Source organism: Rhizophagus irregularis, chromosome 17 (genome assembly GCF_026210795.1).
Source record: "Rhizophagus irregularis chromosome 17, complete sequence".
NCBI classification, from domain to species: domain Eukaryota; kingdom Fungi; phylum Glomeromycota; class Glomeromycetes; order Glomerales; family Glomeraceae; genus Rhizophagus; species Rhizophagus irregularis.
This window is the reverse complement of record NC_089445.1, coordinates 2715844-2738834: the sequence shown is the minus strand read 5'-3', so window position 1 is coordinate 2738834 and position 22991 is coordinate 2715844. Positions and strand designations below refer to the sequence as shown.

At 28.0% G+C, this 22991-nt stretch overlaps 3 protein-coding genes across 3 annotated transcripts; all 3 read left to right on the top strand.

Moving 5' to 3' along the window:
* Window positions 1–12786: 12786 nt before the first annotated feature.
* OCT59_009320 (uncharacterized protein) lies at window positions 12787–13293 on the top strand (the record flags this gene model as incomplete). The annotated part of the gene is made up of 1 exon (XM_066133460.1): window positions 12787–13293. The coding sequence occupies one exon, from the start codon at window positions 12787–12789 to the stop codon at window positions 13291–13293; it is 507 nt and encodes a 168-aa protein (XP_065999897.1).
* Window positions 13294–17053: 3760 nt separating this feature from the next.
* Window positions 17054–20503, top strand: OCT59_009319 (uncharacterized protein; the record flags this gene model as incomplete). The annotated part of the gene is made up of 4 exons (XM_025319496.2): window positions 17054–17181; window positions 17279–17383; window positions 17475–19311; window positions 19399–20503. 4 exons carry the CDS (start codon window positions 17054–17056, stop codon window positions 20122–20124), a joined length of 2796 nt encoding a protein of 931 aa, XP_025173683.1. The 3' UTR covers window positions 20125–20503.
* Window positions 20504–20702: 199 nt separating this feature from the next.
* Window positions 20703–21074, top strand: OCT59_009318 (uncharacterized protein; the record flags this gene model as incomplete). The annotated part of the gene is made up of 2 exons (XM_066133459.1): window positions 20703–20727; window positions 20860–21074. The coding sequence occupies 2 exons, from the start codon at window positions 20703–20705 to the stop codon at window positions 21072–21074; spliced, it is 240 nt and encodes a 79-aa protein (XP_065999896.1).
* Window positions 21075–22991: the final 1917 nt, after the last annotated feature.

Here is a 22991-nt window from a genome sequence, read left to right as displayed (position 1 = left end):
ATAGCCGATAATAATGTAGTATAATGCATGTAGTTTAAATAACGATAATAATAAATAATACGTAATATAATACTTTAATTAAATCACGTGTTTATTATCTTATTGGTCAGAATTTATATAACGAACTGTTCGGTATACAGTATAGGTGTTATATAGCGAACTCATTCTATACCGAACAAAAATCACTGGAACATTGAGTTCGGTATAACCAGTGGCGACTGTATATAGGGGTCAGGTGACGAAACAAATTTTTTACTATGAGCTGTACGCATTTTTTTAGGGCCAGAATTATGATAATGTCAGTCAGTTACTATAATAGGAAATAAAATTCTAACTGGAATTATCAAAAATTATCTAAAAAAGGAAAGATTTTCATGATTTTTTTAGTTCAAAATACGCAAACTCAAATCTGATCCGGTTATCGGTCGGTCATAACCGATTATAGGTCTTTGACCGACTGACCGTTTTTGCTGACCATTTTTCTGATCGTTTAACCGACCATTTGACTGACCGTTTAACCGACCATTTAACCATTTTTTTTAGTGAATTTAATTAAGAAAAAATGTTAAAAAGTTTTTTTTTTGATTAAATCCGCTAACAAAAGCATTATACAACTTTTTTTTATTGATTCAACTCATAAAAAAAGTGTTAAATAAATAGGGTTGGTTAAATAGTCAATTAACGATCAGTTAAACAGTCGGTTAAACGGTCGGTCAAACGGTCAGTCAAAACCGGTTAGTTAAACGGTCGGTCAGAGCCTTTGACCGACCGATATCGGTCACGATTATTAACCGGTTATGACCGGTTATGACCGTAATTATTGCCATCCCTAACCATAACACCATGTTCAAAGAGCTTGAAAGCCACCCCAAAAAGGTAGAAAAAGTTTTTTTAAAAAAGTATGAAAAGAGAAAGAGAAAAGTATATAGGAAAGAATGTGTAAAAGAAGAAGGAAAGGGAAATTACATATGAAGGGTAAAAGGGAAAAAAAAGATCAATAATTTTTTTTAAAAACTTTATTTTTGAATCGATAAATCACATGATATTGAAATAGCTTTGTAACACATTTGTAAATCATTTTATGCAAAAATAAAATTGATTTTTAGTATAAGGCCAAGTAAATAAATTTATTCGTTTCTCATGACCAGACGGGTCATGTAAATGTTACGAAAAAATAAAAAAATTTATTTTATTTGGTCATGTGATTTTGGTTTTGACCAATCATAATCATAAAAAAATAATTTTTTTTTCCATCCGGTGACCTGGGCAAAAAATTTATTAAATCAACCAATCATCATCTAGGAATCGGCTAAATTTTTTTTGAAAATAAATTTTTTTTCCGGGCGGCCGGGTCAAATTTAGCAATTTTTTTTCATGAGAAACGAATAATTTTATTTCTTTGGCCTAAAAGAATCCCTAAAGTTTTTTTATTGGGAATCCTTAAAGATTCTATAAGTTACAGAATCTTTAAAGATCCTTAAGATTTGTTAAGAGATTTTTAAGGAATCCATAAAATACCAGATCCCTAAGGATTCTATAGCAATTTATAGAATCTCTAAGGATCCGTGTCTTAAAAAATTTACTGATGAACAAGATGACGATTCTAAGGTATCATAGAATAATACTAATACATCTAAGCCAGACAAGAAATAAAAGGAGACCAAATGAGCCAAGAAAATTGACAAGAGCTTAGACGGCATTGACAAACTAACTGTTTTAGCTGAAATTAGATCAATGCTAAGAAAATTAGGAGTATCTTGAGGAATTCCGTACAGAATGATCAGTAGAGTCTAGTTTTAAGAGTATAGTAGTTGTAGGGTGGTTTTATTGTCAGCTTTTACCTTTTATTTTTCATTTTTGTTTTTTGTTATTTTCGTTTTATTTCTTTTTGGTGCGAAGTGTCATTTGACACAAGTGTGCCTGGACATTCTCATTGCATAGCAGAAGTGAGGGATTTTCTTATTTGAATCTTGTACAGAGAGCTCAAATTATTAATAATTATACATTTTAAAGATATTCTGCTGGTGAGGATGGTTGAAATAAATTGCCATGGTAATCTTTTGTTAATCAAACAACTCAGTTAGTTTTAGAAAAAGTAAGCTGAACTAACTCAGACGAGAGAGTATAGACACAATGTAAACATAAAGTTTTGACCAGTTATACTATAAATAAAAAAAAAAATATTTAGATATATAAATGTCATGTGATATATATAGACTTGATCTAAAGCTTGACTTCCTCATCTCTTTCAAATCAGCTGATTTCTGGCATGCCCCTTATCCAGTAATTAGATTTTAACAAATTTAGGCTTGTTAGATTTGTCTTATCAAGACAAATCTAATAATAGTAAAATTGCATTTTAATATCAATATTAACTGAGTTATTACTAAATATGCATTTTACTATATATTACTTCTAAGTGGTATGAAAGATGTTTGGGATCTTATTAGATTACCATTATAAAAGACATTTTGCTTCATATATTATTTCATTTAAAAAAAGTTTGTTAAAAATCCATTTTTTCATATCGCTTCTATTTATATATAGACTTAGTGTTCTGTACAAATCAATTTGTGATACAGTATAACCCTGATTGCTCTTGAATAATAAAAACGTATTTTGCAAATAATTTTTTTTGATCTAGCAGTTCGATTTTGATAATCTTTTTTTATTTGATTAGAGCAACGAGACCTATCGATTAAAAAAAAGATCATTGAAATTGGATCACTAGATCCTGAGATAGTAATTTTTGGAGGTCGAATCAAGTTCAAATCAAGTTCAAATCAAATCGAATTTCAGAGAAGAAATTTGATTCATGTAGAACACTATAATATAGTCTATTTAGTAAAAGTAATAGCTTAAAAATTTCCACATATTTAAGGGTCTTTATTTTATCTTACTAGGTGATATATCAATATTAAATAAAATCCAAAAAATACAAATTAAAAATATGTCAATAAAAAGGAAAATAAAAATAAAACTATATTAAAAAATCTATGTAAGTTGTTTCTGTCAAGTAAAACTTTAAGTATAAGTGTATCTTAAAAGTTTATTATAAGCAAAAGTAAAAAAAAAATAATCAAAAAAATAGTCATAAATGTTAATAGAAAGAGTTCTTTCTTTTATAAAATTTTAGTAAATTAATTGTATTTTATTTTTATTAATATATTTAAAGCTTTTATATTTATATTTAATCTTTACTTTACAATTTATATTAATTTATAAAAAGGAATTAAAAAAATTAATTTGAATTTTATATATAAACAATATTGCATTCAATTTTCAATATTATTTAATTATTTATATATATAAGATTATATTGATTCTTACTAAAAAAAAATAATGAAATTAATCTAATTTTTCTTTTATGAAATAATTGTTGCATTTATAAAAATTAGCAAAAACTCAAGAATTTTGGAATTTATATTTATAAAAAAGATTTAAAAAAACTAATTTGAATTTTTTATATAAATAATATTAAAAAAAATTGCATACAATTTTACATTTAATTTTCAATATTGTTTAATTATTCATATACATAAGATTATATTGATTTTTACCAAATATAAACATTAACATTTACAATAAATTTTGTAATTGTAAAAGGAATTTTAGAAACAATTTTAAGAAAGAATTACTTTATACTAAATGTTATTGATGATTACAATTATTTTATGGGAGGTATAGATATAACTATTAACCAATATAGGTCAAACTATATAATTCAATTATCTGTTTAATATATATAGTATCTATTATTTTTTGGTTGTTAATTTTTTTTAAAAAAAATAATTTTTTAAGTTTTTAAATTCTATTAAAAATCTATATTTTAAAATTTTAATTATAAAAATCTTAACATAAATTTTTATATTTTGCAAAATAATATAAATTTTTAAAGGTTTTATTATTATTTATTTATTATTATTTATTTTTTTTTATAACTGCAATGCATTTGATAGTTTATTAAATAAAAGTTAAAGCAAGAATTTTTAATTTTATAAAAAGTTTATTAATATTAAAATTAAAAAGAAATTTTTTAGTATTGTTTTTATAATACTATTAAGTAATTTTTTTTTTAATATTTATTTAAAATAAAATTGATTTGATTTTTAAACTAAATATAACTGATTTAATTATCAAACTATTATATTCTACCTTTTTAAGTATTTTACAGGTAAAATTTATGAAATAAAATAATATTTTATAATAAATTTTATAAGTAAGAAAATTTAAATACCACCATTTAATAAATCTTAATGAAATGAATCCAATAAACTAAAATTAATTTAATAAAAAGTTAAATTAATTTAAAAAATCAAATTTTTAGATTAAAGGATATATGAATAGTAATATTTTATAGTAAGTAACATAGCAGGCTTTCCGATTTTTGAATAATCACATGATGATCAGCATATGTATTATTTTTAGTTTTTATTTAATAAATTATCTGTTATGGCGCCATAATAAATAACTAAAATTCACATTTTCTAGTAATTTTTAAATGACGTAATACTGACATAATTGTTTGTATATAGATATGTATTTTATTGGCTGGATATCATATGTATCGCACATGTGATAGCTGTACTAATTTATTTTAATTGTGCCACAAAAAATTTAATAGCGAAGGACGATAAAAAAAATTGATTCTTCAGGTCTTGTTTAAACGTATTACAAAGGAATCTGGCTATTGGAGGAGGAATCCAGAAGTTGTAAACACTTGAAACCTTCTTATAAAACGAAAATAAGTATAGTACGTTTATATTATTTGGCTTTACAAAGAATTTTTGACAAAAAATAGTTGGAATTAAATAAAGATATATTTTGACACTCCAGGTTCTTCTTAAGTGTAAGTTATAAAGTTTTAAATAAGTTTAGTGTCAAAAAAATTCTTTATTGATAGAACTCCTTACCATTTAAAGGATCAGATAGGATTTTTAGAAATTTTTTTTCCTTTATTAATAAACTAATTATTTCTTTCTCTTTTTTAGGAGTTGACTTATGAATTTCATCAGTATATTATATTAAAAGCTTAAACAACATCCTTTAAATAAAGTGAAAGGAGTTTTATGGCTACAATTATTGGTAAGAAATATAATTTAAATTTTATGTCAGGTTTTGATTGTAATGACATTATCGTTAATTTATCAACATACACATATGCTAAATGAATAATTTTATATTCCTTTGAAAGGTGTAAATGGGCTCTAATTTTGAAATCAAAAATCATGCAAATTGAATCATTAGATAAGGAGATATTTACGTTCAAATGCAAGAGTTTATGTCAAATTGATAGTAAATGTGTTGAACGTATTTATTAAGGAACCAATGATTCAATCAATGCGATTTTTAACTTTTTGGATAGATCTCATTCTCTCCTTTCAAATAAATATAAATTCATTTTTCTTGCATGCATATATGTTGAGTTATTTATGATTTTGCAACAGGAATTATAATGGATTTTTAATTTATATGGAAGGTACATATTAAAATTCTTGAATTTATTTCAGATTCTAATAAAATTTTTTTTGCAAATATATTTTATTAATATTTATTAGTTTGCAAGATTTAAAGTACGATTATTATGTGAGTTTTTAAATCTGCCAGTCATTTATATTAAAAAATTACATAAAATGCATTAAATTAAAAGTTACTACTTGCAAAAATTGGTCAATAATAATTCAATTTGAATAAAACTTTGTATGATTAAAATTTAAAGTGCAATAAATTTATTTGCAATATTTGAGGTCATGTAGAATTTTATGCAATGTCTTGTAACGGCATTTTATATCATGTGATAAAATCGGAAAATGATCGGCAAATTAATGTGATAAATGAGAAAGCCCGCTATGCTATAGTAAGTTATAATTTGAAAGAAGTTTATTGATCTTTTACAAATAGAATAATTTGAATTAATACATTAAGTCAATTGTTGCCATATAAATTTAAATGATCATTTTTTTTGGATGATTTTTATTTGAAAGATATATATTTAAAACTTTTCCAAAAAAGCTCTGCTAATTGGAATTCACCTGAATTTTCCCTTAATAGCATTGATATGAAATGAAAGAGAGAAAATTAACTTGATTTTAAAATTCTTGGATTTTATTTTCTATTATGAAAATTTTTTTTGTTTTCATCAGAAATTGCCTAAAGTATACAATAGGATTCTAAATTAGCTAAACTAAAAGGTTACCAGTCTAGATTTTGTAACATACTTTGAAAATATCTTGCATCATGTTTTAGATATTTCGCATTCAGAATACATATTTAATACAAATTTCTCCCAGATTACTTCAGGGAATAAAAGATGATAAAAATAAATGTCTACCTATTTTAAGTTTATATAAATCATAGGGGACTAAAAATATTTACAATATTCTTCAAACATTTCTTCCAAATAAATATTGTCTACCATCAACCCGATTCTGCTGCTTCATCATCCAGTCCGGATTAATTGAAACGTATGTACAGCAAAGTAGCAAGTGTGTATATAAATTTTATTTAAATATCCTACCAGATACTGCCCATATTAAGGTGTTGATGCATTGATCTCAATAGTGGAACGGGCATTTCCAATGACAATATTGAAGACCTAAAAGTTTCTTCCTAGTTCCTGCACTCATGAATAAAATGCAGTCAATATGGGCTCCAAAACGCGTCAACGTTCAATGTTATAATTCCTCCGGAATCGTGATATTATCATTAATCCTTGTAAAAATTGTAGTTCTTTTACAATTCCAGTTCACTTGGAATTGTGATCAGACGTGTAGCAAAGAGATAAATGCTCCTGTGATTAAATTCCGGTATAAACTAGAAATAGACCATAATAAATCACTGTCAGACATCATACAGCATTTTTCGCGTGATAATTAAATCTTGGTATATTCCAATCTTTTTCGTCGATCTTTGACTTGCAGGAAAATTCCCACAATACCAAACCGTCGGCACCTGAAATGATAAAAGTTTTCATCAATTAAAGTTTTATATTTGAAGAAGCAATTATTCACATAGAAATAGCAAAACAAAATATCACATACTCACCATTCTCATATAATTAAGAACGCAATATTATATGAAAGTATTAAATAAGAAACAGCTATTTGTGCCCTCTGACATCCCCCTATTTCACACTTACAATTCTACAACGATAAAAGATTTGAATTATTATTAAAACTCAATTATTAATTGATCGCATTGCTTTTTTATTAATTACACGAATAAACCTATAACAGGCTTCTTATAGATTGCTCAGGTTGATCAATACTTTCTTGATTTTGCATTTGAAATCAATTCAGGTTTTCACTAAATTTAAAAACAACTATTGCATTAGATAAAATCAAAATAATAGTATATATATATACATAAAAATGATCCATTTTTTTTTAATAAATAATTTATTTGTTAAAACAAATTGATATTTGTTGATCCGTTGGTATTTTTTAAATAAATAATTTATTTGTTTGTGGATTATTAAAGAAATGGATCTTAACAAATGAAATTGATTTAAAAGGGAAAAACAAAAGAGAGGGGGAAAAGGAGAAGACGAAAAAAATGAAAAGGATAAAATGAAGAGAGGGGAAAAGGTGAAGAATGAAAAAGGGAAAGTGGGAGAGGGATAAAAAAGCTTAAAAAGTTACTATAGAAATTCATAATGTTTAATTCCATAGAAGTTAATTATATTATCATGATAAATTCATGAAATTAATTCTATGAAAATTAATAATGTTTATAATTCTATAAAGTTAATAATACTATCGCGATTTATTGAAAAACAAGGAGAAAAGGGGGATTTGATAATGTTGATCCACTTTTTAATAAATATATTAGTTTATATATATTAATGAAATTAAAAGAAAGGAGCGTGTAGGAAAAACAAAAAACAATGGATTTGATATTGCTGATCCATTGTTTTTTTTAATAAATAATTTTTTATTTTTTAGGTCATCCATTCTGACCAGAGAACAAAAGATCTCGCAGACCAATGACCAAAGGGAAGAAGATCCGGAAGCAGGTCCTGGGCAGCAACTCAGAGAGGGAAAAGGAGAAGACGAAAAAAGGGAAAGGGGAAGAACGAAAAAAGGGAAAGGGGAAGAACAAAAAAAGGAAGGGGAAGAACGAAAAAAAGGAAGGGGAAGAACGAAAAAAAGGAAGGGGAAAAATGAAGAGAGAGAAAAGGTGAAGAAAAAAAAAAGATATATATAAAATTCAAATCATTTTACCACCTAAAAATTGTGATCTTTGCATATCAACAGATACGGGATACTAAATCACTAACATACAAGGGTTTAGAAAATTCGAACGTTGTAATATTTTCTAATAAAAAAAAAATCTTATTATTCCTATTAAACATAGTTTTCCCAGCAACATATTGTTTTATTAAAACTCACCAGTACTTCTTTATTAATAATGTCCCAATAAAAACAAACATTATTTTGCCCAGATATCCTTACAATTTTTTCAGATTAAGTTAAGTTCTGATGATAAAAAAGGTGGACCAACTAATACGAAGAAATCAAAAGAAAAAGTTCGATCCATGATGTCGACAAGCGTATTATTTTTCAATAATTTAATCTCTAGATTACAATTTTGATTCATCCAGTCATAAAAATTAATAAAAGGAATGAGTTCAAATAAACTTGAAATTTGAAATTGAGGCTATTCAGAACAAGATCAATGATTATTATACCTAAATTAAAATTCCCAATAATGCCCATTCCCTTTCGAGGCTAATACTTGTATGCTTCACAGCCTAACATAAATCGTCATTTCACAATACCGCCTACATTACAACACCATAAGCTTTAAAGTCCAAAAGATATGAAACAATAATACTTACTTAGCTTTCCATCCTTCTGATCCACTCTTAAATTTTACATGTATAATGTATATCTTTAGTATAATAAACAAGTTACATTTATCACCACTCAGTATTAATAATTAAACTAGACTTACTACTTAATTTATTTTCAAATTCGCCTGGCATATGCATCATATGACTGGCCATCATCTTCTAAATATTCAAAATCCATTCGTAAATGCATTTTTGAAAAAAAATTCATTATAATGGACCGAATATCGCAAGAATATATTCAAGGAGTTCCCTCGCTAATACTTAATCATCTTTTTGCTTGAATATATAGATGTTAAAACAGCAGGATATCAAAGTAGGTCAGCTCTTGTAACAGATTTGATTAGCAGTAGTTTGTCAAAAAATGTTTGAACGTTAATAATAAGTCTAATCATTTATATAATCGAAAATTACTTCAACGGTAGCCCAAACATATAATGCTAACTTACTACTTTTTGTAATCCTTCGATCATAACGACAACAATTTTGGAAAGTATTTTAAAAGGTCAATGAAATTATAATTTTCAATAATTGTTGTTGATATTCCGCTAATAATTGATATTTAGATGTGTTGTGGCGTATTTGTAGCGTACATTTCTGCAAAATAACTGTTTATATTAACGTTGTTAAAATGGTGAGCCGTCATATTGTTCATAATGTTGACCAGAGTTCTTTTTAAACAACCTATTGTCTGCAGAAAAGAAACTCGGGTAATATCTAGGGGTGAGGTAATATCAATTACAAGAAAGGTTGCACAAGGAGATATCAAGATATCTACTTTTTTTGTGTGTGCCGTTAATCTATTATCTAATATAAATTTGTACGCAAACAGTGAGAAAGATGTGTCAGTAACTACGGTGGCATATTATGGTTAACAATTAGTGGCTAAAGCCATTTCGTAGTTGTAGCCTACATTATTTATTGCTGATTGATGGACTAAAAAAAGTAACACATTCTCTTTTTTTTTCGAAACTCGTTCTCTCTGTGACTAGAAAATCCACATGGAAAATCACGTGACTCGGATAGTGGGCTTTTATTCACGGTATTCGGAATATAGTTTTGCCGTTGGTTAATAACTAAACTAAAAGACACGTGCTATCTCGTCACATGATACTCTGAACTGACCGTGGCAGCCAAGGAGCCAAGGGCTCTTGCCGCTCAACCACGCTCATTACAGGAGGTTCTACTTCGTACCTTTCAGGTAGGAACCTGGGTTCCTGGGTTTAGAGTGTCATGTACCTTCTGGCGAATCAGGACCATGCTTACAAAGAAAGTTTATAGTGTAATATTTCTATTTTGAATTTTGATACGGAATAAGTAAAACGAGTTAGTATTGTTAATACAAAAATGTTGTACATGGGCACAAAGAATTAAGTATTTCACTTAAGGAAACGATTCTTTTTACATTTCTTTGTAATACTATGTGGTATGTAGATATTAATCAATTATCGTTAAGAATTAAATTTTTCAGTATTCTCAAAAAATATTGAACAAAAATGATTGGCTATTAATTATCTAAACATATGATTTTGTCACGTTTCTTTTGTAACACAATTAATGAGCATATTAAAAATTACGCTACTTGTGCTATGCAAACAAATCTGACGCAACAACATCTACATTATGTAATATAATTACGCCATAAAAATAGATCTCGATTTATACAAGACAGATAAAAAGTCACAAAACATTTGGAAAGAGATCAACGGATCACATCTATAATGTCATTTGGAAAATTTCATTCGTATTAACATAATAATGCATTAATAATAATAATCATGAAATCAAGTTTGTCTTCAAAAATTAGTAATACGAGATGGCAACATTCTACGAGAAGAACGGAGGCTGCATAGAGAAAAAAAATGGTGTGCAGCAGGTTGACCCTGAAGATATTATCACGTGGATCACGTATATTAAAGAAGAAAAACCGTGAAAACGTTCCGATATTTCAGACGAGAAGTGGAATGAAGTGATTGCTAAAACGGACGCCTTGCTAATCATTGATAAGGATAAAAAAGTACGTGTATCTTGATCTAATACAAATGCTTAACCATGTTAAACTCAAACTTAATTATTGCTAGATAAATGTTCCGGCGAAAAAATGATCGATACGAGAAATGATATTTGCAACATAATTGGAATGTGGTACAATCTCTTATTAAAAACCTACAATACCCACTTACCATATAATAAAAAATTCAAGAACTTTGGTGAGTTGTATGAGGAAATGACTAAAAACAAAAGTGTTGAGGGGAGAGTTTATGCTTTAGCTAAAGATCATTATGGGATGAAGTGAGATCATTATTTGGGTATAAATTCAAACGAAACCGTACTGTTCACAAAAAGTCCCTAGAAAAGGGTAAAACTGAACCAGTACTTTCTCAGCAATTGCAAAACGCTCTCGAACTATTGCAATTAGTAACTGATCAGCCATCGGATTTTCCGATAGCATTTGAAAAATGCGCAAAATGGGTGTATAGAAGTAGTTAAACTTTAGTTTTTATTTTCTAATAAATATACATTTGATATACGACTATTTTATTGAACGATTAATTTCGTGCGATTCTTTAACATTTTTGTTTATTCTTATTCTTCGTTAAAATTATAAATAATTGATCGTAAGGAAAAAATTAAGGGGACAAAGCTGCTTGGGTGTTTTGCATCTGCTTCGCACAATACTGTTAACTATATGTATAAAGAGAATGTTGTAACTAGTAGCGGAATCTGTGCTCAAGGTCCTCCTTCCATTAATGAAAAGGCTTTACTAAAATATTCGACAGCTTTTGAACCTTCGTAGGCTTTACGAAATGCCTCCCACATAAGTTCGTCCTGTTGATCCTCAGACAATATTTCTCCTTGTGGCGCGTCAGGTAAATCATCATAGTTTTCATTATCCAAATCATATTCGACTGGCCTTGGTAATGATGAGATAGCTTCCATTGCCATATAAAGTAATTCTTGCACGGTCTGATCATGTTTATTACGTCCATTTACAAGAACATCACGGTAAGATAACTTTGTGTTATTATTCGTTGGTATAAACTCGTTTTTTTTGTCTTTTCCTTTAATAGAAATGGTAGCTTCATCTTTGCTAGACTTTTTCTCCACACGAACATCATTTTTATCTTCAGTTTTCCTTTCAACAAGAAAAGAACATGTGTCTTCAGAAGGACAAGTGGAAATATAATTCATCATAATATAATAACAATCCAAAAAGCTATTTAATACAATACAGATAATTGTAGCAACCTACCTAAATTCAATTTTTCATTTTCATCACATAATGTATCATTATCGGTGTCAGAGTCCACTACACTATCATTATGGTTGATAATCAAATGTCGGTTTAGCGCATCAAGAGAACAAAATCGCGAGCCAGTGCAAATTGGACACTAATATAAAAAAGTCACACAAAAAAAGTATCAGGTAGTGTTGTTAAACAGCGCAAATAAACTATTGGTATAACATCGCAGCAACTCTTATCGCGAAACAAACCACGCCAATTAATAACACTATTATAAGGTAGATATTTGTTTGAAATTACCTTGAATGGTCTTTGACGAGAGTGTCTATGTAAATGTTCTGCAAATATAACACATCAGCGGAACTAGTAAAGTCAAAAGTACTTGACATATTTTTCTATACCTTCTAATTTAGTAATACTACTTTGATGCTTATTGCAACCTTCCCACGGACATATATAAATTGGATCTCCTATAGATGCTCTGTTGCAAGAATTGATGTCGTGTTCGTCGATGTGCTTTCTAAGTTTCTCCTGGGTTTCGAAATGTTGTGGTTTTGAATGAGAATATAACCACTTACAGACGAATGGCATCAGATTAGCACTTTCAGTCATGGTAGTATGGTAGATTATATCCGATATAAACAAAACAAGGCGAAAATGTTATGAAGAAAAAATATTTTGAGTGGTTGATATGTTACACAGTTGCCTCGTGCTACATAACCGGCCGATGGATCGACCTAAGTTATTCCAGAAGTTGATTCGTAGACTTTCGGATTATTTAGAAGATATTGGGAACGCATACGTCTGTGAATTCGAATTAGATCCCTTAGCTGACTTCTACTATCCGGCTCTAATTCCACCTTTATCTATCCTAGCTAATAGATCAGATATTCGTAAAAAGATTCCTATTAGTGTAGAATCTGCTGTTATGGGAGGAGTGAGTCTATTTACTCTAGAAAAAAATAAACGATCTTCACTCCAGAATCTAATCCAAATGAACTATTCCATTGATAACTTGACTACGTTAATAGGAATAACTTGGGAGCAAGAAGAGATGAATGACACGCTCATGAAATTCCTCCATCATCCGGATTTAGTGCTTTTAAAATATAAACCGAACGCATTATACGATGCATTCACCAAGACGAATGTTTTAGGGCCAGGACATATACTAGCTCTAGCACGAATGTTTTATTAAAATGTTATTAGATACAGATGAATTTGTTTATAGCCTTGGAATGGCGGTTCCATGACTATATATTTTTTCGCTTATCATATATACCCGAAAAATTCAATTTTTTTTTTATTTATACATGAAAAATAAATACAAATATTCGGGACATAGCCCGCGATACATGAAGACTATGCTATTATTATACATGATTATTTTTTCGAACGATACCCCTCTATCCTAGCTCTCTTTCTATCCGACGACCGAAGGAAGCGAAGCCCGAAGGGAAGGAAGAAATTACAAGTTTAAAATCCTAGACATTTTCACTGTTTCTTTTTCTGATTGCAAATTAACTTAGTTTCACTAAGGAACAGCTTTTTGGAAACGATCAACAATAATGAGCTGTTTTAGCACATGATTTTTATAGGTTATCACAAATAATAGGATAGATTATAAATGATTTAAATTATCAGAAAAAAGATCGATTACCACAAAAACCAACTGGAATTCGTCTTCGTTTAATAAAATCTAAAGTTTTATCTATTCTCTTTATTTGAATACATTAATAAGTAATAATGACCACTTCCCAGTTCCCGCGCATGATGTTCATTAATTTAGAAAGTACCATAATTTTGAAAACCTGCTCAATGTTCCATGGGCTAATTTTATTAAAGTAAAAAAGTATAATTGTAAACAAAATTTTTGTTCGATTTCAAAATCGACATACTTTGGATTATAACTTTTAAAAATTTTTAATTGAAAAAGAATTTCGAGAATTTACTAATAAGATTGATTACCCAGTTTAATAATCTTTTAAATCTTTCCAATAAATATTAATCATAATAAAACGGCCCATTATAATTATTTATAATATTAAATAAAAAATAATTTAAACTAGAAACTAATTAAACTTTTGGCCTGCATAGAATAAAAATATATAAAATATAATACTCTTAAAGCTATTACCCACTATAGCAACAACTGCACTAACTTTAAATATGTTTATTTCGTGTATCCGTATGGATGACGGCTCTCGGATATTACTTAAACATTTGTACGGATAATCGGAATATCTTAATAAAAAAAGGACATATTGACGTTTATGTTATTTCCATTTATTTTACGGTAAAATTTCATTCATTTAAATTTTTAAAGAAGATGTAATAAATTTTTATTTGAGAAAAAAGTGAAAAATTTGAAATATCGAAATTTTGTACGAACGTTACATATGATTTGTTATTTGAAATACATTTGATTCGTAATATAATATTAATTAATTATCGTAGATAGCACGGCATGAATTATTTGTATCCGACTTCAATTTATATCAGGGATACATATTATCCATGGATACACACACTACATTAAGAAAAGGTATGATAGGTGAATTAATTTGCAATGATTCATCCGAAAATCTTCAAAGAAAAGAAATAAATATAACGTCTTACTAAATTCGGACTTCAATATAAATCCGAATCGCAAAAAAGACCTTTTTAAGTTAAGATATTCTAACGATTATATGTCATATAATCCAAACCACTTTCAAATAATTTCCTTTATAATACTTAAATTTTATAATTTATTTGATCTTACAATTAATTTTGTTTGATTTTAGGAAAGTTTGTAGTCGTAAGATAGCAAATTAAAAATTATTATTCACATTCTCACAATCAAATTTTTTTTTTTGATTTATTGAATGAAGAGAAAATCTATATTATTCTACCGAGAGTCCGAGGTACGTAGAAAAAGAATTTTGAATTGTGGTGCTTCGTTTATTTTAATGAATGGATTGTTTCCATGAATGTCGTTTCCAAATTAAACATCATGTTCGATAAATTTGGTATGTTAATTAAAATCTCTAATTATACGATGAGTATGAAATTTTTTTTAATTTAATTTAATAAGGAATTAGGGAAATTGTAGATCACTTTGGTGCAACTAGGCAATAATATATTATTGAATATTCGTGTCATGTGATCTGCTGTTTCTAATTTTTCTAAATTTCTAAATCTAACCCAAATTATACAATTATAAGAGGAATGTTGTCAAGTGTTTGTTTGTTATATAAAGAACAATTTTGTCGTTTCATCTTTATTATTTCCTTCATTTATGCTAGTTTAAATTTTTTAAATTTACATCTTATTGATGGATTTAAAGTTTTGAATCTAACTTTATTTTTAGCTATTATTATAGTTATACCAAATATTCTCAATCAATGTCTTTCAATAATACCATTAGCGTTTAGCATTGTTGTAAATTTGTGGGATTATGAGCAAAGAAACTAGGAAATTTTGAATAAGGTACAATTGGCATTATATAAGCTTTTTAAATTAGTTCTTCGTTACATTTTTAAGTTAAATTCTAATTAATATGATCGGATAAGTATGATTGGCTAAGGATATACACACAGATAACGCAGATATAATAAAATAACTTCGAACTTTGTACAAAAACTTTAACTTCTGTAGTATATTTTATATAACTGTAATGTAGATCTGAATGAAATTATTTTTTAATATTTATAACTATCAAATTCCTAATTTCATTTACTCTGCATATGGTAAATAGGATAATCTTCAAATATCTCTAACAGAAAAAAGACTTAATTTCTTTAAAAAAGAAAATAATAGGACAGTTTTACTTAATGTAAAATCATTGTTTCATAATCATATGATTATTATGCAGGGATCTCGTATGAATTAAATAAATTCATTCAATGCTATGCTGAGATTGGACTTACCCAGTCGAGATGATCATCAGGAAATCAAATATAATAAACATCTGACTTTTAATTGGTTTCTCAAATTTTTCAAAGAAATTTATTTTTTAAATTTCAATTTCAAACATTAAACAGGATTTTTGTGATACAAAGATTGAAGCCAAAACCTCAATAACAATAATAACCGTTAGGAATATTTTCAGCCAGACACCAATTATTGAGTATCCTCTTAATAATGATAGTTTCGGAGTTGCAATATTGTTATTATTATATACATGAATAAATATATTTTGAGTTTAAGAATGATTTTTTATTATAATTTCTATTAAGTACTAAATCAAATAGTCCTTTTTTTTTGATTATTAACCGATTATTTGTAAACACTCAATAATAAAAAAAAAAAATCCGAGCCACCAATTACAATAACGCCAATATTGTCTTTTTTTACATTAAATGATTCGACCAAATTCGGATAAAATATAGTGGTTGCCGTAATTTTGGGCTTTGTAATTATTGAATTGAGCTAATGCAAAAAAAAAAAATTGTGTAATAGTTTGCATATTGCATACTATTTACCGCCCATGAAATATTAAAAACTGCATTGTAACAAGTTTCACATATTTATTTTGTTTCATCTAATTTACATAAAAGTAAAAATGTAATGGAATTCTAACGATTATCGTAGTATGCTTTTTCTTTCAACATTTTTGTTTTTTTTTTAATAAAAAAAAAATTTTTTTTTATGTGTCGTATTACCTACCAAATAATAGTTGATCATGTGCACTTATAGAATCTTCTCATTTCAGGTTTTAATTTGCTTCTTTTTTATACATATTTAAACTTGGTAACACTCACCACCAAAAAAATTAAATAATAACGGTCACGAAAAAAAATTATTTTTTTTTTATTTCTGCAAAAAAAAATTTTTATATCGATTTTACACGATACATTACATTTACTTTATATGTATATATATATATATACATATATATATACATGTGTAATAATAAAACCGGTTTCTAAATATAAATATTAAATATTCTTGAACAAAGTCAAAAATAAAAAAAAATGAATACTGAACGAACGAACCACCAAGGTATACTTAGGGAAAATTCTACAAGAACAAATACGATGTCGTCATCGATCGTTAATCCTTCTTCGGTTCTTGGTGGTGTAGTATTTTCAAAAATTCGATGGTAATAATTTTTTTCAAACTAAACTAAATACGTAATGTTGAAAAAGAAAAGAAATTCTCACTAAACTTTTTTATGAAATTTCTTTTTTCTTAAAAAGTTATTTAAACCCTGAACAGATTGGTAAGAAGTTATTTGGTAAAACCAAAGTTCAACTGGTATTTTCTTATAATAAAAAACAAAAATTTACAACAAAGTCTGAAATGTATGTAAAAAAAAGTCCTAGTTCTTTCGTTGTTAATTTCCGTATTAATATTTTATCTGACTATTTACATTTTCATTCTTTTTTTTTTTAGCGTATTGAATAACGATAAAACTAAGAAGAGAGCAAATTGGAATGAACAAATTTATTTTGAATTATTATCGGATGTATCGCCAGAATTTTCTGTTAGTGTTTACAATACTGCTATTAGCGGTCCTGATGGAAGATTAGGTGAAGCAACTGAAAATTTTAAAAATGTTCAAAAATTTAAAATAGAAGAAAACAGGGTTTCTTTAGATTTATTAAAACAAGGTGAAGAAAAGATTGGAGAAGTATTTTTCCATGTTCAATTGTTATCAAAGGATCCTCCAAGGAGTATGATGGAAATGGTTAGCGATCGTACAAATAACGATCACAAAAAGAAAGTTGGGTTGTTGTTAATTAATAATGTTAAATTTAAAAATCTAGCTGGAAGAAGGGGTACATTAGAAGTAAAATTAAGAGATGAGTCTCATTCTACTGAAGGTTATTGGAATACGACAATGAAGGAATGGAGATATCCGATAGCTCTTACAGTATTTACAAATCCTAATTTGGATTTAATAATTCAATGTCGATATACCGAACATGAACGTGCTTCAACAAGAATTTGTTTAGGTCCGAATGGGATTCACGAACATATTTGGAAAAATTTGATGAATGGTCCCTTTAAAGCTGGAGAGTTTTCTTTACACGATAATGAATATGATTCTGCAAGGATTGAATTTACAATATCCTGTCACAAAATTGTTACTTCAAAAACTTTATTCTATCCAGATGAAGGAAGACAGGAATCACCTTTTGTCGACACTAATCAAATCATCAATGAAGAAATACGCAGTGCACCTGTCAATAATAATTTCAATAATAATATTACTACCACTACCACTCTTGCGCGTGCACATACGATAAGTTATACTCCAGGATCAATAAATACGATTGGAACGATGGGACGTTCAAGTGTTATTCCTGAACAAAGCATAAACCCTGAACAAAATTATACGATTGCCGTCGCACAAAAAGTTCATTATATTCCTAGATCGCCTCATATATCACCTCAATTACCCCCGATACCTAATGGCATTGGTGATTCTACTAATATACCCCAACAAATTCAGAATATCGCTAATACTAGACAAATTGTTAAACCCAGACCTGCAGATAGTTCACAATTAAGAAATATTATTAATAATAATAATATGGCGAATTCAATTCCTGTACCTCCTAAGCATCCTAGACGACAAGCCACTGTTGAAGAAGAAACTGATTCAGAACATATTCGTGTTAATAATTCTCCACCCTCATCTGAACGTATGATCAATGTACATCATTATGAAAATGATGCACGTGATATTTCTAACCCAAATTTCAATAATTTCAATGAATCAAATATTCCCCCTCAATATAAGAATCCTAATCCTGATATGAATTCATCAAGTAAACATCATCGAATCTCACCACCTCCACCTCCATATCCAAAACAGTCCAATAGTGTATCTTCACCCAGAATTATTTGTCAACGTTTTGTAATAGTTAATCCATTGCGTCTGAGTAATATGCGTGGAAGAAGAGAAGAAGTTCCTCTATATCCACAAAATAAGCTATACAAAGGTCATCATATATTTACCAAGCAAGATGTCATAATCAAGGAGTTCAGCTCACAATTATCATATGAGTCTGAAACTGCTTATTTGAAGGATCTTAGTTCTCGACATATAGTTAAATGGGTTGATATGGAATCAGATCCGAGTACAGGAGAATTTTATTCTATCACTGAATATTACGGTAGAGCTTTACAATTGGAAGCTCGTAAATTTAATGTGGGAAAAATCAAGCAAGTTTTTAAAAATATTTGTACTGCCGTAAATTGGATTCATAGCAATGATGTTGTGGTAAGTAATAGAATATATATCATATGCGTGTATGTTATTAATCATTATATTTATTATAATTTAATTATTTTGTTTAACCATTATTAGCATCTCGACTTGAACCCTACGAATATTATTTGTAAAGAAGGAAAAGATAATCACAAAATCAAAATATGTGATTTTGAAACATCACGGCAATTTGGAGATATAATTCAAGTATTTCCACCCGTACCATCTGATGATACGCAATCGATGCAATCATATGATCACCATCAACAATATTCTTCTGGTACACATTATTCTCATCAAGCTTATCCACAATCACAATTTACACAATTTACACAATTTACCTTGGGATATACATGTCCCGAATTATTATTATGTTGTGATGATGATGAAAAGGATTCAAATAATGTAATAGAGGTTCCCGCTCATTTAAACCAAGATATTTTTAGTTTGGGTTGTATATTATATTTTCTTTATAATAATAATAAAGCTTTATATAATACATTGGAAGATCTGGAAGAAAGTTTTTCATTGGAGAAAGGATTTGAATATAAAATTAGGAAAGACATTGAAGATGATAGGGCCGCTGATTTGATATTAAAATGTGTTAATAAGAAGCCAAATGGGAGACCTACCATTGAAGAAGTTTTGGATGACAGATATTTTAAATCTAATATTGAAAGGAATCATAGTATAAATTCTAGGAATTCACATGATAGCATTAAAAGCGATAATCTATCCAGGAATTCTCGTGATAGTGTTAAAAGTGAAAGTTTAAATGGTAGTAACGGTAGTAACGGTAGTAGTAGTGATAATGATGAAAGGTAATGGAAGAGTTTCGTAAAACGAGAAAGAATAGATAAAAATGTTAGAATGTTTAGATTAAATTATTTTTTTATTTATTAATATTTTATTTATTTATTTTATTTTTTTTTGATTTGTATAAAATGTATATTAACTAAATTATCATTAACATTTATAAGCTACATTTGGCATTATAATTACATATATAAAAAATATTCTTACCTTTTTTTATCACAATAATTTTTCTTTTTTTTTTAAATATAAAGGGGATGGTAGTTGAAGTATTATCCCTTCAAGTATCATTATATTCTCATTCATTGGGTGAAAATTCTAGATGATGAAAATTCTTGAAGGAAGAAAAAAAATTAAAAATAAAAAATCTTATTTTCAAAAAAAATCGTTATTTTTTCTAGTGTTATTTCAAAATTCTTAATTTTTAAAGTGAAAAAAATTGAGATTTATAAAAAGCTAACTTGAATTTTTATCAGCTGCGTTAATTTTTAACCAAGAATTACGGATGGAATATGTATCCTACACTTCATATATTATTGTAATATGACGAAGAAAGGCCTATATTCATATTTGGATTATGAAATAGAGTCATGGAATGGAGAGGGGTGCGGAAGCGTATATAGAACCTTTAAGTACTTGTTAAGTAGTTGTTATTTTGGGGTGTAATAGTTTCATCTGATAATGGATGCGTCGTTCGGCTTATACCGAACCTCCTAGATCTTTATAAATATGCATGGTAATCTCAAGGTGGTGCTCCAGGTGCTGCTCCAGATGCTGCTCCAGATGCTGCTCCACCAGGTGGTGCTCCAGGTGATCCTCCAGATGCTGCTCCACCGGGTGGTGCTCCAGGTGGTCCTCCAGATGCTGCTCCACCGGGTGGTGGTGCTACTCCACCTGCTGGACCAGGTAAAGTTCCAGGTGGTAAGGTACCTTGTAAGAAAAAAGGCCAAGGATTTCGTTAGTTTTATGTCCAGCAGGAAGCAATAATCAAAGGCAATCAAATTCCTTTTTACCTGATAGCGATAATAATTACATTGACACACTTAATTCATTAAGACAAAATGAAATCTTATATAAAATTAATCATTTATCGATTAACCAAGCCCAACAGGAAGCAATAATCAAAGGCAATTAAATTCCTTTTTTACCTGATAGCGATAATAATTACATTGACACACTTAATTCATTCAGACAAAAAGAAAGCTTATATAAAATTAATCATTTATCGATTAACCAAGCCTAACTGGAAGCAATAATCAAAGGCAATCAAATTCCTTTTTTACCTGATAGCGATAATAATTACATTGACACACTTACATCTTAAAAAGAAGGCTTATATAAAATTAATCATTTCTCGATTAAACAAGCGGGAACAAGCCCGACAATCAAATTCCTTTTTACCTGATAGCGATAATGACACTCTTGCTTCTTTAGATAGTTTACTGTATACATCGACTGATTGACTTTTTTGTTTGGTAAATATAAACTTAATAACTCCCCCCTTCCAAATTCAGTTAATCATAATATTCTTAAACTATTTATCAATTTTCGAATTGTCGATATGAATTCCAATTTTCTACTTTCAATTTCTTTGAATTTCTTATAATTTTACGACATCCCTTCATGAATTCCCTCGGGTAACCTTTCTTATGATTTCTTTCTAAATAAATTTTTTCTTTTTATTTCATGTCCCGTCTCTGTCTTTCCATAAATATATATCCATTTCTCTTTCATCAATTATCTCCTCAGTTTCTGTTGTATTCTCATTCTCGGTTTCTTCGAAAATAGAAATTTCTACCACTCTCTTCTCCTGGTTAAAATTAAATGATTGGTCAACCTCGGTTCAAAGTGATTTTTTTCCAGAATGAAACACGTGACTTTTTTTTATCTTCCTTAAAGTTGAATGACAACATCATTAATGCTAGTTTTTTTTTTCTGTAAAGAAATAACTACTTCAGCTAAAACAATGTTAAATAGTCATTAAATGGAACAAAATATCGGATATTTCTCCGATTCAATAAATTTATTATAATTCAATCATTATGAATTCATTTATTTTACCGAATTAGTCACAATAAAGATCCCAATATCAGTCTTTAAGGTCCATTAATAATTCCTAATTGAATTAAAAAAAAATAATTTTTATTATAGTTGCTATTTACGTTAAAGAGAAAAAATTTTTTTTTTTTAAGAAAGAGAAAAGATTTTTTTTTAAGAAAGAGAGAAAATTTTTTTTTTAAGAAAGAGAAAAGATTTTTTTTTTAAGAAAAAAAAAAGATTTTTTTTAAGGAAGAGAAAAAATTTTTCTTTAAGAAAGAAAAAAATAAAATAAAAAAAAATATAAACTTGATGCAAAATGTAAATGTCGCTTCAAGGCATATAATCGTTGTACGAACTTCGTATATAAAACAATTTTTATTTGAATATATATCGAGTCAAGATGAGTGATATGATCGTATATTTTTTTTTTAAAAAAAAATTAACCCCACCTGATTTTGTCACAAGTTTGTATTCTTAAGTATCTTTCGGCTAAAACTTGAGTCGACTAAAATTTGCGCCGACTAAAATTGTGTCGACTAAAACTTGTGTCGACTAACTCCAGTTTTTTGCATAGTTGAATAAAGCAAAAACAAATTAAGTCTTGTCATGAAGAAGTCTTCCAAGCATAAATGAGAATAAATATGTATAACAGGTATAAATTTAAATGATTTATTTTATAACTTTCATAAATATTTACCAGAACGATAACAAGGAAAATAACAAAGAAAAATTTGATAGAACAACCAACCAACTCGATGAACGATAATAAAATAAATAAATAATAAATAAATAATAAATAGAAAGAAAGAAAGAAAAGAAAGAAAGAAAAAAAGAAAAAG